The sequence below is a fragment of the Balaenoptera borealis genome (assembly GCF_965194805.1).
Source record: "Balaenoptera borealis genome assembly, chromosome: 1".
Lineage (NCBI taxonomy): Eukaryota > Metazoa > Chordata > Mammalia > Artiodactyla > Balaenopteridae > Balaenoptera > Balaenoptera borealis.
In genome coordinates, this window is record NC_138860.1 from 22,112,921 (window position 1) to 22,129,490 (window position 16,570).

Below are 16,570 nucleotides of genomic sequence, written 5' to 3' on the forward strand. Positions count from 1 at the left end.
GGGGGCTGGAGGGGAGTAGGGCAAAGAAGTTATCCTCAGAGGTGGCAACTGTTGTGTAAAATTGATAGGATGAAAACAGGAGGGGTAGAGAGAGCTGGAGTTAAAGGGTGATTTTGACCACGTCCAAGGAGTTATTCTCTCCTTATCCTCCCTCTTCAACCATTGCCAAGAAAATAAGGACCATGGCTTGATTTTCCCATCACGGTCTAGAAGACAAACGGCCCCCTGGCCAAGGGTCACAAAGCGTGTTCTCTTATGAGACTTGTGGGCCAGGCACTGAGCAGAGCGCTTCAAGGGATTATCTCAATTCTCACAGCCACTCTGTGTGGGGGGGCTCCTATCCTTGAGGTTAAATCACTGACAAGGGTCACAGAGCAGTAGGTCATGGGTCCAGGTTTTGGGGGGTTGGTTCTACATCCCTTGCCCTTGAGATCTGGGGTCGGGGGTACCAGTGACAGCATCCCAGAGCCCCTGACTCCCATCTGTATCCACAGACCCCCAGCTCCACCTCTCCACTCCCTAGCCCCAATAGAACAATGGCAATTCATAACCCTAAGCAACCCTGCACACTTCAGCAACGACGTCACAGTGTACCCCAGGACTGATTACTTCTAGCATTGGTTTTTTCCGTCTTGCACTGGCCCAGGGGTCCTATGCAACAGCTACCATGCCTTCTGTGCCTGTTATGTGCCAAGCACTGTGCTCTGACCTTTATCTCCAGTCCTTGTACCAACACTGAAAAATAAGATGCCAGTAGCACCATTTTACAGATGAAAAAACTGAGGATCACAGCGATTATCTGTCCAAGACCGCACAGGCAGAGGCAGGATTCAAATCTAACTTGTCTGGTTCCAAAGCCAGTGCATGCTCTTCCCTCTATACCTTATCACCTCTGCAAAGATGATTTTTAAAGTGGAGGGGTGGGGGTAGGCTGAAATACGGGATACAGGAACGTAGGGTCAAGAACCATAACTTCTCCCTCAGCTACTTCTGACCAGAAGCGAGGACCCTCCATCCTGACACTCAACAGCAAACCCATCTCCTTACCGTGGGCCGCTTCCAAACAACGCCTTGAGTTTGGGGGGGAGCATGGTCCAAGATCCTTGTAGCCCAACGCTGATGGGCACGCTGAGAACTCTGGATCCTTAAATAGGACCCCTGAGTCCAAGCACTTCTGCCTCAGGGTCTCAAAGTCCTGGCCCAAGTACTTCACGGCTTTCTGGCTGAAGCCAAGACCTTCAGCTGCCGCCTGCTGCTGGGATACTCTAGCCGCCAGCGCTGCCATGGTCGAGGGCTCCGTGGGGTAGACAGAAGGGCAGAGCTGCTCTGTGCTGTCAGATCTGCCCCACTGGGAGGGGAGCTATAAGGCAGTGTGAAGGGGAGGTGGAGCAGGTAATCATTTTACCTGAGGCCCTGCTCCAGAGGGAAGTGAGTCACAACCAGGAGCAAATGTGTACCCAAGGTGTAAATGAATCTGCCCCCACCCTCCCCTTCTGCCTTTCAGCAGACAGTTTGGAGGCTGGGAAACTTCCAGGGCCCCTCCCAGGCCATTAGCCTAAGAAATCCGTTAGGATCACAGCCATCCATCCCCATCTCTTTGCAAGACCTGCTTACTTCCCATTGGCCCCATCAGCTGAGATGAGAAGGCCTGTTGGGCAGCTTGAGGCCAGTATTTTCCAAGGAACTGGTTCTCTGCAGGAGAGCAAGGGGTTAGAGGGGTCTCCTTTCCTTCCAGAAATGTTTAGTTCCGTATTCGCTAGAAGGACAAAAATATCAGAGAAGGGTGATTCATGGAGTGGACCAGAGTAACCCCAAGCAAAGGTGTCCCTCCTACAAGTGAAGAGTTTGGCCTTTGCCTGGGTATCTATCCCAACAGCACCAGTAATTAGCTCTGTCACCTTGGGCAAGTTATTTAACCTCTCATCCCCTTAATTTTCTCACCTATAAAATGAAAGGTAATAGTAGGCCCTACCTTATAGGGTTGTTTGGAAGGGTGATGAGATAGTACATGGAATTTGCTTAGAATAGTACATAAGAAGCACTCAGGAAATGCCAGTCATCATTATTCCTAGGAACCAGGACCAGAAAGAGAAGGCCTGGGGAATAAGAGTTGTGGGTTCTAACCTCAGAAGGGAAATGGGCTCTGGGACCTTGCATTAATCGCTTTTCTCAGGTTCCAATTTCCGAGGCCTGGTCTACCCTAAGGATGTGGAACATCAGTGAGTTTTGAAACTGGAAGGGGGAGTGGCTGGAAAATGGTCCTCCAAAGATACTGAGTCCCAAACTCTAGAACCTGTGAATAGTACATACCTTATTTGGAAAAATGATCTTTGCAGTGGTGATTAAGTTAAGGATCTTGAAATGGGGAGATTATTGTAGCCCTAAATGCAATCACAAGTGTCCTCATGAGACGGAGGCAGAGGGAGATTTGACAACAGACAAAAAAGGAGAAGGCAATATATCCACAGAGGCAGAGACTGGAGTGATGCTGTCACAGGCCAAGGAATGCCAGCAGCCACCAGAAGCTGGCAGAGGCAAGGAATGAATCCTCCCCTAGAGCCTCTGGAGGGAGTATGGCCTTGCCGACATCTTGATTTCAGCCCAGTGAAACTGATTTTAGACTCCTGCCCTCCAAAACTGTGAGAGAACATATTTCTGTTGTTTTAAGCCACCAAGTTCCTGATAATTGGTTACAGCAGCCTCAGGAAAGGAATCCAGTATGTGTGAGAATCCGTGAAGCACTTGCTTAAAATGCTGATTGCTACCACTACTCCCCCTCCCCCAAAAGGTTCTGATTCAGTGTGTGTGGGGTAGGACCCAGGAGTCTGCAGTGTTTAAACTGCTATCCCGGAGATGATGCCAAACGCAGAGGTCCTCGGTCCACGCTCTGAGAAGCGCTGAACAAGCTGACCTCTGAGGCCTCTGGTTCCAACCTTCTAAGCCAGCAACAGTCTGTGAGTAAAGGACTTCACCAGATGGGCAGGTCTTGGCAAGCAGAAAGAAGGGTCTGTTCCCCACATGTCCAGGATAAAACATGGTTTCTCAGGTTTCACCAGAAATTCAAGGCCAAAATGACCTTCAGAGGCTCAAGGTGGCATCAGAAAGACTTGACTATGGCCCTGGTCCCTCTGGGAGCCCCACCTGTGTTTCCTCAGCACCGTTTTCCCCTTGATTCAATGTCTCCTTCCACTAGTAAGCTCATCCAAAGTCCATGGTTACATTTTCACCAGCTCCCAAAGTTGACCCTGGTCTCACCTGGGTGGCCCCATCCTCCTTTAAAACCAGAACCATAATTCCTCCATTCAGTCAACACAGAATCCTCTCAAACACACTGGATTCCAGGAGCAATCTAGCAACTCTGCGTGGGAAAGGAAAGGAAATATTTATTTTTACTTTTGAATCTACTGCCTAATTATCTGGAGCTTGTGATTGACATCCTTGACCAATCTTTCTCTACTCAGAGCAGACATTTCAAGCACAAATCCAACCATGTCCTTTCCAAGCCTAAAGCCCCCCAGTGGCCGTCCATCTCTCTTAGGAGAACAAGGCGGAGGGAGGGCCTGCACGCCTACAAGACCCTCAGCAGACTGGCCCTTTGCTCGCTCCCCGCCCCTCTCCCATGCCCCTCCTCCCTCTCTGCTCTCCACCTCCTGGCCTCTTTCAGATCCTGGAATGTCGTACTCTGTCCCACTTGAGGACTTTGCACCTGCTGTGCCCTCCCCCGGAAATACCCTCTCCCCACCCCCGCTCTGCCTTCAGACCCCAAATGCCCCAGGGAAGGCTTCCTAGACCACCCCCCCCATGCAAAGCCATCCCCCTCCCATATGCTCTCACAGCGGCCTGCAATGCCCTGCCCAGCATCATTTAATGAATGCCCCTCCACCCCACCACGCTCTGATCTCCACGAGGACAATTGTGTTTGTTTTGCTCATCACCGTGTCGCTGGAGCCTGGAAAGCTCCTGGAGCATAGTAGGGACTGAATAAGTGTTTGCTGAATGAATAAACACCCACCAGGTATAAGATGCCCAGTGTTTGGATAGATACATACCAGGTATAGTGGACCCAGCATCTTCAGGCAGGGATCCCATGGGATTGTTTTCCCTGCTTCCGTTTCTCCCCGAGCCTCCCGGAAACACTCCCTTTAGACTGACTGAAATGAACAAGCCCTTCTCCATCTAATCACAGAGTACGCACAGCTGGTAATTTTCCTTCTCCATAAGGGTCTCCTTTGGGGTTAGCAATCTCTTTCCCACCCCACCTGCCTAAATCACCTCCCTCGTCACATCCAGATGCTGCATGAATAAATTCATCCTCATCTAGGCAGACAGGTCTGAGCTGCTGGGAACAGAACCCTCATTTCCCGAGCCAGGAGCCGTCTCTGCTCACCAGCCCCACCTGAGCTGACAGCCAACGTCTCCCCGTTACCCAGCCGGGCTCCCGCTGGCCCTGTCAACCTGGACAGACATCTCCCCAGCCTCACACCTCAGACACCCCACAAGAGCCACCGCCAGCTCCACCCAGGAAGCCCAGGATCCACGACAGAGGCCGATGAGGCCGGGCAGAAACACACCTGTCAGCAGCGACTAGTAAGAACTCTTCTTGGCAAACAGCGTTGGTGAATGCAGCTCAGACAGAGCACTCAGCTTATCCACAGCGGCTCTTCTCGGCCAGAAGGATAAGGCTGCATTGTGCCCTCAGCAAGGAAGACAAATCACCCCAAAGCCCAAGTGTGCTTTTCAGACAAAGTCTGCAAATCTCGTTATCATGCAGAACCTTAACTTCAGTCTCTCTCCTGGGCCTTCCCATTTCAGAATTCTAAGGCAAGCATGGAGTGAATCCAGTGTCAAGAGGATTACAGAGTTCTCATACATTGCTGGTGGGAATGGAAAATATACAGGCACTTTGGAAAATAGTCTGGCAGTTCCTCGAAATGCTAAACACAGAGTGACAGAGTAACTTCTAGTAACATTCCACGCCAGGGAATTGAAACAGACTTGAAAACTCAAGTCCACACAAAAACTTCTACTCCAATGCTCATAAGACATTATTCACAGTAGCCAAAAAGTGGAAACAGCCCAATGTCCGTCAACGCATGAATAGACCAACAAAATGTAGTATAGCCATGCAACTGAATATTATTCAGCCATAAAAAGGAATGAAATACTGACATATGCTACAACATGGATGACCCTGGAAAATATTATGCTAAGTGAAAGAAGCCAGTCACAAAAGACCACAAGTTGTATGCTTCTAGTTATATGAAATATCCAGAATAGGCAAGTCCACAGAAACAGAGTAGATTATTGGTTGCCAGAAACTGAGCAGAGAGGGGAACTGGGACTGACTACAAATAGGTATGAGGTTTCTTATCGGGGTGATGGAAATTTTCTGGAATTAGATAAGCAGTGATGGTTGCACAACATAGTGAATACAATGGAAAAAATCACAGAATTGTATACTTTAAAATGGTGAGTTTTTATTATGTGAATTATATCTCAATTAAAAAATTTAAATAAAAGAAATTAGTATTACAGAGAAGGTGGCCTGCTGTGATCCACGTGTTCATTAGTCGTCTCTAAGTAAAAGATGGGTTCCCCGTCTGCCCAGGGCAGGAAGTATCCCATCACTCCAAAGGGTGCCAGAGCTGTAAGACTGAACCCTATCTAACCAGCCCCGAGAAAACAGAAGGCTGGGAAGGCCAGATGTGTGGGCTCATCCCTCACCAGGTCTGTGGGATCGCACACCACCCCAGTCTCTCATCCCTGGCAGGAAAGGGTGGATCCGCTCAAGCCCAGCTAGGAGACCAGCTGAGACTGCCCCCAAGTGGCCAACCCAGATCCTGCGGACCCACTGTGACTAATGTAAAAACTTACGTTTGAATAGAGGTAGCACTTTCAAGTCCATGACCCATTAGAGAGTCACAGCAAGTCTGTGGGTAGATTGTATTGTCAGGCTAACCCAAAGTTACTCACATGGCAAACTCGACCCTAAGTCTTCTGATTTTATTTATTTATTTTGTTGTTGTTGTTTTTCAGTATTTTTTTAAATTAATTCATTTATTTATTTTTATTTTTGGCTGCTTTGGGTCTTCGTTGCTGCACGCAGGCTTTTCTCTGGTTGCGGCGAGCGGGGGCTATTCTTCATCGCAGTGTGCAGGCTTCTCATTGTGGTGGCTTCTCTTGTTGCAGAGCACGGGCTCTAGGCGTGCAGGCTTCAGTAGTTGTGGTGCACGGGCTTAGCTGCTCCGTGGCATGTGGGATCTTCCCAGACCAGGGCTTGAACCCGTGTCCCCTGCAATGGCAGGCGGATTCTTAACCACTGCGCCACCAGGGAAGCCCAGTCCAGCCTACTCGTAAAAGGAGGGAATTAGCCTCCACCTCTTAAAGGGAGGAGTATCAAAGAATTTGTGAGCATATTTTTAAACCACGACAGCTTGACTGTATTCTTTATTCCAGTCGTGTTCAGCTGTGCAGGTACAGGTGCAGGTGCAGGCATAGAATAGGTGGAAAGTTGGATTAAACAGGGTTATGAACACCTGAGAACAGGAAATCTAAGAACCAGAGTCTTGATGGTACCAGGCTTTCTGAGGTCAGAAGTTGAATTCTGCTGAATGTTGGATACTCATAGCTCCCCCAGCCTCAGTATCAGGACTTGTGGCTCCTTCCACCACTGCCCTCCTGTTAGCACGCCTCTGTTCTGGTCAACCATCTATTTCTGTCTGGCTATCAGCTGGCCTCCTTGGACTGCTCATCATTTTTGCTCCAGTACAACTCTGAGTTTCCCACGGCCCATCATGTCCTCTCCAGCTCCAACTCTCTCTCTTGACTTGTCAAGTAAGTGAAACTCCCACCACTAACTAGCAAATCATTCCTTCTGTGTTTCTCAGTCCAGTTTCCCAAGAGAGAGAATCTAACTGGCCCCACTCCCCTTTTGGAGCCAGGCCACATGAGTCCTATGTCACTGACCAGGTTAAGGGATTAGCTGCTGTAACCATGAAGTCCATGCTCTGTCCATACCGCTTGGAGCCCGTCACCATTCTATGCACCTGGGCTCTGATGAGCGTCACCTGCCGGCAGCCCCTCCCTGTGTCTCTCTGTTGGAAGGATGCACTGCTCTCAGGCTGTCAGAGCCCACTTTGCCAGCAGTCACAGAAGCCAGAAGTGCCTCTCTAACCGGGGCCATCTGCCCTCCAGGGTGCTTGGTGACATACTAGAGCACAAACATATCTCTTTTTTGGACTCTCAATTTCACTCAAAGATGTTTTTTTGTAAGGCAAATTAGGTTTTTAATAAGAAACATATTTAAGGGCTTCCCTGGTGGTGCAGTGGTTAAGAATCCATCTGCCAATGCAGGGGATGCGGGTTTGATCCCTGGTCCGGGAAGATCCCACATGCCACGGAGCAACTAAGCCCGTGCGCCACAACTACTGAGCCTGAGCTCTAGAGCTCGCGAGCCACAACTACTGAGCCCATGTGCCGCAACTACTGAAGCCCGCACGCCTAGAGAATGTGTTCCACAACAAGAGAAGCCACCGCAATGAGAAGCCTGCACACCGCAACGAAGAGTAACCTCCTCTCGCCACAACTAGAGAAAGCCCGCGCGCAGCAACAAAGACCCAACGCAGCCAAAAATAAAAATAAATTTATTTATTTATTTATTTTAAAAAAAGAAATATATTTACGAAAATGCCAGATTCTTCCAAAGGATTTTGTATTTGCTCTTCTCCAAGTTCAAATGTCCTCATTTTAGTGGGTCAAGTTTTGAATGTGGGGGGGGGGGGAAACACATACATAAAAATATACGAAATAAAACACACCAAAAAAGGAAAGATAAACACAAAGATCAGAAGGGTTTTTCCTTCCATCTTGAAGAGGAGGGAGATGGGGTGGGAAAGGTATAGAAGAGAGGTATACATTTTAGGTAATGTTTTCATCCTCAGGTGGGTGGTGGATACATAGGAATTCATTATACTATGAACAAGAAATGAAAGAAAGCCATGCATGGACTAATGATGAGTTTGTGTCCTAAATCAAGGATTATAATTAATCTAATTTTGAACATTAACAGAAAAAATATTCCCACAGCAGGCAGAAGGGGAGATATTTATGGGCTGGGAATTTTGTGCAAAGAGCCTCAAATCTGATAAACCTGGTGCCACAGCAGAGCTTGGCATCAAATTGGATGGAAGGAAGGTACTCACAGCCCGTCAATCATTTTTCCCTTGCAGGCCATAGGCTGCACGGGAAAATAGCCACGTTTCTCATCTCCCCCCATCCCCATCACTAGGACAAAGAAAACACTGAATTTTCCACTGGGTTTTTCAAAGGGGAGGCAAAGGAAGAAAAAAAAAATCTTCATAGCTGTTTATCAGACTTCCAATTTCCAGCAAACTTTAGATGAGTGCCCCAAGCTGAACCTGTGAAAAACCAGGTGGTAACTTGGGCACATCATAGCAATTTCTCAAGGTTGATTCCAAAACGTCGAGGTAGATCCTTCCCACGGTTACTGTTTGAAAGTATGTCCTATCCAGTCTTTCTCCTAACTTTCCCTTGAGTTACTTCCTTCTTCTCCATGCCCACAGCCACAACTTAAGTACAATTCTTGTTTTTAAATTAATTAATTAATTTGTTTGTTTATTTTGGCTGTGCTGGGTCTTCGCTGCAGCTCGCGGGCTCTTAGTTGCAGCACGCGGGCTCTAGGGTCTGCGGGCTCAGTGGTTGCGGTCCGCGGGCTTAGTTGTAGTATGTGGGATCTTAGTTCCCCGATCAGGGATCGAACCCGGGGGGCTCCCTGCATTGGGAGCACAGAGTCTTAACCACTGGACCACCAGGGAAGCCCCTTAAGTACAATCCTTTATCCCTTCTAGCCTGGATCACAGCGATAGTCTTCCAAATTTCTCAAATCTCTCCAATCTCCAGTCTGATTGTTACTTTAAGCATTTCAATGCCCCTCATCTTGCCTTAAAGTTGACGTCCCAACTCCTTGCCATGGCATCGTGACTCTCACCACCTGGCTTCTACCCCAGCCCCATTACCACAGCAACCCTATCTGCCCATGCTTCCTCCATACAGAGCTATGGGAAACTCCCCCAAACCTACCATGCCTTTTTACAACCCCCCCATGCTCCCTCTAACTGAAATGACAGTCACCCTGTTCTCTCCCTGCTTTGCCATGACCCATCTTTCTAGATTACATTCAAGTATCAATTTTCCAGAAAGGCTCCCAAGGTAAAGGCCATCCTGTGCTTTACACTGAAGTGTAATCATCGGTTTGCTTCTTGGTTCTGAATTTCCTCCACTCCTCCTCCCATTAGAGTTAAAATTCCTTGCATGCAGGGACTGCATTTTTCATCCCTATGTCTCCACTCACCCTTCCCCCACCCCATTATCTCAAACCCCTTTCCTGTGGCCCAGTACCCAGCACATATCAGATATTCAATACATGTTTGATGAACGAATAACTAGCTAAACATACAAGTTATATTCAGGCTTTGTATCTTGCATCCTTGGATTAGCAAAAGACAGAGTATAATTAAGCCCAGGATGGGTAAAATTATAGGAATTTCAGTACACATGTATCCTGAGGGCTCTTATTTTATGTGTAATTCTCTGAAAAGTTTTGCAAGTATGACTTAAACCAAGACAACGTAAGCGGTTAATGAAGGGCTAGGGGGATCTAGACAAAATAGTAATATAAATGCAGCCAATAAGAGCCCTAGACCAAGAGTCTGTAGTGGATTCCATCCTCCGCCCTGTCCCATCCTCATGGTGACCTGGAGAAGTCACTTTTCTCCCAGGTCTTCCTTTGCTCACCAGACACAGAGGACACGGGGGGCACAGAGCACAGCTCCACTATGCGCTCAACCAAGCTACACGTGTCCGGAGGAGAGCGGCTCCCGGGCCAGATGAACGCAGCCATCAGCCCTGGAGCTGGGACAAGCCGTGCCAGGGGAAGGCGAGGGGCGCTCCTTTGCGGTTACTGCGCACTCACGCGCGCGCAGTGCACAGCACTGCCCTGCACGTCAGGGCCCTGACTGAGCCCTTTGCTTCCATCACCCTCTGTTTCAGCAACAACAGTAGCAGTAGCAGTAGCTACTGTGCAGTAGCAACTCTCATCCACCACGTTTTACAGATGTGGAAACTGAGTTTCATCACACAGTTCATAAATAGCGGAACCAGGACTTGGCAGCAGGTTTGTCTCACCTAAAAGCCCATGCTCTTCTCCGGGATACCATATTGACACTGTTTAAAGAGACATATGATCGCTTGGAAACACACAGAATGAACGCTGGAGTTGAACTTGGCAGAGGCTGCTTTCTTGTCACAGACAGACCCCACCCACAGGGACTGCCAGGTTCCCGTTGCCAGTGGGAGGTGAGACTCGTTACGTAGCAGGTAACAAGGGCCAGGAGGTCCAGAGCGAGCCCAGCTCCTCCCTGCAGACATGGCGGGGATGTGGTTTCTCTGATCAGCTGAGATTCTATCTAGCTGAAATTAGAGCTGCAAGCAGCAACCGTCAGTGGCAAGGAATTTTTAAAGGTTATCAAAGCCAAGGTGTTCTGACTCCAGCAGCTGGTGGTCTCTGCTGCCTCCTAGATCCCTGTCTCATCCCAACCTGCCCTGTGGATTCATTTAAAACCAAGTGCCTCGTGTAACAGTGTCTGCGTAGTAACACTCTTTTCCTGTTTCGCTCCTCAGAGGGTGGTAGCTAGCTGGTTTTTCCAAAAACACTTATAAAGACTATTTTAAACATATTTATAAGCAGCTATGGCATTCTGAGAATTGAGAAAGGGAAAGAATCATGCATTCATCCTGCCTTTCCAGTATGGACTGTATTTCAGGGTAAGTAGTTGATAAGGCAATGCCTTTCTGTATAGAAGAATTGCAAATTTGTAATAGAACAAATAACAGAATTAGAAGAGTCACCATTTTGCAACCTTTGAAGAAATAATGGGCTTAAGCAGCCACCAATGCATGATAAAACTATTAGATGAAAAGTTAATTAGAAACTTTATAATGGATGGATCAGGCTGACAATACCTAAACGCATTTATCCATCTGCACATCACTAAAAATGTGAGATTATTGATTTCTTACATGATCTCCTAGGATATACAACACAAGTCCACCCGTGAAGAATTCTATCCTCTCCCTAAAACTGAACTTAAATCTGATAAAACCTCTAGATCTAATTGCCATTTTAGAGAAAATCAAAGATTAGGGGGGGCTTCCCTGGTGGCACAGTGGTTGAGAGTCTGCCTGCCAATGCAGGGGACACGGGTTCGAGCCCTGGTCTGGGAAGATCCCACGTGCCGCGGAGCGACTGGGCCCGTGAGCCACAACTGCTGAGCCTGCGCGTCTGGAGCCTGTGCTCCGCAACAAGAGAGGCCGCGATAGTGAGAGGCCCGCGCACCGCGATGAAGAGTGGCCCCCGCTCGCCACAACTAGAGAAAGCCCTCGCACAGAAACGAAGACCCAACACAGCCAAAAATAAATAAATAAATTTATAAAAAAAAAAAAAGTTGATCATTGTTGAAGCTGATGATAAGTACAAGAGAGCTCATTCTGCTTCTCTTTTTACTTTTGTGTAGGTTTTACATGTTCTATAACAAGATGGTCAAAATAGAATAAAATAAAAGCAAAAGGTCTTTTGCTTCTAGTAATAGTAGGTCAGGTTATTCAAAACGATCCTCCCACTAAGGACAAAAATAAAAAATCTGGATGAAGGTGTTTAAATTTAAGAGCATTAAAAGCTAATGAGGGGGGACTTCCCTGGTGGCGCAATGATTAAGAATCCGCCTGCCAATGCAGGGGACACGGGTTTGAGCCCTGGTCCAGGAAGATCCCACATGCCGCAGAGCAACTAAGCCCATGCGCCACAACTACTGAAGCCCACACACCTAGAGCCTGTGCTCCACAACAAGAGAAGCCACTGCAATGAGAAGCCTGCGCACCGCAACGAAGAGTAGCCCCTGCTCCCCGCAACTAGAGAAAGCCCGTGTGCAGCAACAAAGACCCAACACAGCCAAAAATAAATAAATAAAATAAATAAATGTTTTTTAAAAATAGCTAATGTGGGGGCTTCCCTGGTGGCACAGTGGTTAAGTATCTGCTTGCCAATGCAAGGGACACGGGTTTGAGCCCTGGCCCAGGAAGATCCCACATGCCACGGAGCAACTAAGCCTGTGCACCACAACTACTGAGCCTGAGCTCTAGAGCCCGCAAGACACAACTATTGAGCCCACATGCCACAACTACTGAAGCCTGCGCACCTAGAGCCCGTGCTCCGCAACAAGAGAAGCCACCACAATGAGAAGCCCGCGCACCGCAACGAAGAGTAGCCCCCGCTCACCGCAGCTAGAGAAAGCCTGTGCACAGCAATGAAGACCCAACACAGCCAAAAATTTAATTAATTAATTAATTTTATAAAACAGCTAATGAGGGACTTCCCTAACCCTCTTGCACTGTTGGTGGGAATGTAAATTGATACAGCCACTATGGAGAACAGTATGGAGGTTCCTTAAAAAACTAAAAAAAGAATTACCATATGACCCAGCAATCCCATTACTGGACATATATCCAGAGAAAACCATAATTCAAAAAGACACATGCACCCCAATATTCATTGCAGCACTATTTACAATAGCCAGGTCATGGAAGCAACCTAAATGCCCATCGACAGACGAATGGATAAAGAAGATGTGGTACATATATAGAATGGAATATTACTCAGCCAAAAAGGAACGAAATTGGGTCATTTGTAGAGATGTGGATAGCTCTAGAGACTGTCATACAGAGTGAAGTAAGTCAGAAAGGGAAAAACAAATATCGTATATTAAAGCATATACGTGGAACCTAGAAAAATGTTATAGGTGAACTGGTATGCAGGGCAAAAATAGAGACACAGACGTAGAGAACAAACATATGGACACCAAGGGGGGAAAGTGGTGGGAGGGGTGGTGGTGGGATGAATTGGGAGATTGGGATTGACATGTATACACGAATATGTATAAAATGGATAACTAATAAGAGCCTGCTGTATAAAAAAATAAATAAAATAAAATTCAAAAAAAAAAAGCTAATGAGGGACTTCCCTGGCGGTCCAGTGGTTAAGACTCCACGCTTCCACTGCAGGGGCATGGGTTCAATCCCTGATTAGGGAACTAAGATCCCTCATGCCACAGTGCAGCCAAAAAAAAAAAAAAGCTAATGAGGATGAACCAGATAAATTCTAGGAAGAAGCCAGAGAGATAAGTCATTTATACAAACCTGCTTTTGCCCTGAGGGTGTTGGTTTGTTTATATGTTTGTTTTTGCTGCTCCTGTAGGAACAGCTGAATAATAGCTTTAAAAATTAAGTTGAACTTTCAGCAGCCCTGTGGGAAGAAGGGAACAACAGTCTGGCACAGAACTGAACCAAGGTGAGAAATCCAATACCCTCCTACACTTTAAATGAGTCACGGAAGTTTCACTTCTTAAAGATAAAGGCAAACCAGAAGTAAACTCTCACCTAGAATTGCAGGCTGAATCTAAGTGACCCTTCCAGGGAACCTCAGTCCTTAAAAGGGGACAAAAGTGGTCCTGACTAGACCCAGGAGCCTGGCTGAAACAAATGAAAATCCTCTCTGGAGGAAGGTGATGCTATCCTATGTCTATTAATATTTCTATAAATAATTTTTCAAAAACAATATTTATTGAGAGCCATAAGTAATAACAGAAAACAGAAAGACTCACAAAGACTTAAGCTTTAAGAATTTTCATTCATGAAATACCTAAGATTACTATGATTAAACTGATAAAATTCAAACTTTAAAATATTTGCATGACCAGGAAACTATAAAAAGGTACATCATGGATTTGAAAAAGTCAAAAGGAACTTCTAGAACTGAAAAATTCAGTAACCCAAATTAAGAACTCACTGGATATATTTGACAGTGGATTGGATACAACAGAAGGGAAAATTAGTGAACTGGAACTTAGATCAGAAGACTGAAGCACAGAGAGATAAAAATATGTAAAGTAGAAAAAGAAAGGGTTAGAGACATAAAGACTACAATAAGGTATAATAACATAAAATTGAATTCCCAAAGGAGAGGAAAGAAAGAATGGGGTAGAGAATATTTGAAGATACAATGGCTGAGAATTTTCCAGAACTGAGAAAAACCATCAAACCACAGATTCAAGAAGCCCAATAAAGCCCAGGCAGAATAAATGAAAAGAAATCAATATCACGATACATAATGGCAAACCCAGAAAACCAGATAAAATGTGAAAATCTTTAAAATATCCTAAGAAAAAGAGAATTACCTCAACAAAATAACAGACTGACAATTGACCTTCTCAACAGCAACAATGGAAGTCAGAATACAGTGGAATAAAATATTCACTGTGCTGTGAGAAAATAAGTGCCAACCTAGAATTCTATACCTGGCCAACATATCCTTCAAGAATTAAGCTAAAATAAAGATACTTTCAGATTTTAAAAAATACCATTTTTTAAATGTATTTTTTAAAATACCCTAACCCTAACCCAAACAAAACTGAGTAAACTCCAAGCAGAAAAGTGATTCCTAATAAAAGACCTGAGATACAAGAAGGAATGGAGGGCAAAGAGGTAAATATGTATGTGTATCCAGATGAAAATTGACTGTGTAAAATAACAACAATAATGTTGTTTTATGGGATTTTAAATATAGAGAAAATGAAAATACATAATTACAAAAACACATAAATCAGGTGGGGAGGTCAAATAAATTCAAGTGTTCTACCATCTTTGCATTGTCCAGAAAATGGTGAAAGTACTAATTTATATTAGACTTTAATAAAACAAAGGTATATGTTGTGATATCTAGGGTAACCACTAAAAGAATAATAGAAGAATGTATAACTAACCAACCTAATGGTGAAATGGAATAATAAAAAAATAGTTAATCAATCCAAGATAAACCAAATCTCTCTTCTTTCTCAAGAGAGAGAAAAGAAGAAAACAGACTAGAATAGATGAGACAAAAAGCAAAAAAAGAGAGGTTTAAATACAAATATATTAGTAATTATTTTAAATCTAAATGACACAAAGTTCTCAGACTAGGTTAAAAAAACTACAACGTGATACAATTTAATTATACAGTTATAGAAATATTAGAAGTAAAAGGACAAAAAATGCATGCAAATACTTACCAAAAGAAAGCTGGTATAACTATACTAATATCAGAAAAAGTATACTTTAAAGCAAAAGGCATTGCTAGAGATAAAGAGAGACTATTTCATAATAATAATGGATCAATTCACTGGGAAGATCTAGTAATAATTTTAAATTTGTATACTCATAACAGCATAGTCTCAAGATATATAAAGTAATAAATTGGCAGGACAAAAATAGAAAAAATGCAGTCTTAGTATGAGATGTTAACATAATACTTTTAGTAGCTGATAGAAGAGCAGACAAAGATATCAATAAGGATATAGAAGATGTGAACAACACAATTAACAAACAGCCTCATATATTGGCATATATAGAACACTGTACCTAACAACAACAGAGCATGCGTTCTTTTCAAGTGCACATGGAGCATTTATGAAAACTGACCACCACATACCTCATCATCCTGGTGCCTTGGGCACCATTTTGCCCATAATTGATTGATGCAGGGGAGTGTATCTGGCCCAAGATGGGCCAGTGGGTCTGGATTTTTGGACTCAGATCTGAAGGCTGAAACTATGATGAGTAAAGATTTAATACTTTTCCTCCCACCTTTCCTGTCATGATGGCCAGAGAGCCAAGGTTTGGAGGGAGAATCCTAATGTTATGTGAGCCTCTGTTTCACTTGTCCTCTGAGGCATATCTGTGTTCTTCCCGTGGTTTTCCCATGATATTCCAGAATCTTTATTCTGCACTTACTTTTTAAAAATTTTTTTATCAAGGTAAAATATACATAACATAAAATTTACCATTTTTACCATTTAAGTGTACAGTTCAGTGGCATTAAGTACATTCACATTGTTGTGCAAACTTCACTGCCATCCAGAACTTTCTCAGCTTCCTCAACTGAAACTCTGTATCCACTAAACAATAATTCCCCATACTGCACTTCTCTCAGCCCCTGGCAACCACCATTCTACTCCTAGACTACTTTTTGACTCAATTTGCCTTTTCCTTAATAAAAGAGAGGTTCCATACTTTCCTGGTGATCCAGTGGTTAAGACTCTGCGCTTCCAATGCAGGGGGGTGCAGGTTCAATCCCTGGTTGGGGAACTAAGATCCCACATGCCACATGGCACAGCCAATCAATCAACCAACCAATCAATCAATCAATAAAAGAGAGATTCCATTGCTGACTAGTGAGATTGCTTCTGTATATGCAGGCCTTCATACATATTTGGGATTGAGTTTACTGTAGAGAAAGCTAAGAGAAGATGGGGTTGGAGAAAGAAAATGGGTGGAGAGACAAACTAGATGAGGATTTCGTACTGGGCATCCTAGCTCCAGGCCTCAGCAGCCCTGCCACGAGTCTGCCCCGTTCTTTGTCTTCAAGAAGTTGATTTTGCAGACCATTTCCACGTTGTGGGTCTGC

At 45.1% G+C, this 16,570-nt stretch overlaps 1 protein-coding gene across 1 annotated transcript in view; it reads right to left on the bottom strand.

Annotated features, from left to right (window-relative positions):
* The window catches only part of CAPN8 (calpain 8), an 82,588-nt gene extending 72,506 nt beyond the window's left edge, over positions 1-10,082 (bottom strand). Inside the window, 2 exon segments of the mRNA XM_082390058.1 lie at positions 1,048-1,083; positions 1,085-10,082. Coding sequence (XP_082246184.1) covers positions 1,048-1,083; positions 1,085-1,285 — 237 coding nt within the window. The 5' untranslated portion in view covers positions 1,286-10,082.
* Between the last annotated feature and the right edge of the window lie 6,488 nt (positions 10,083-16,570).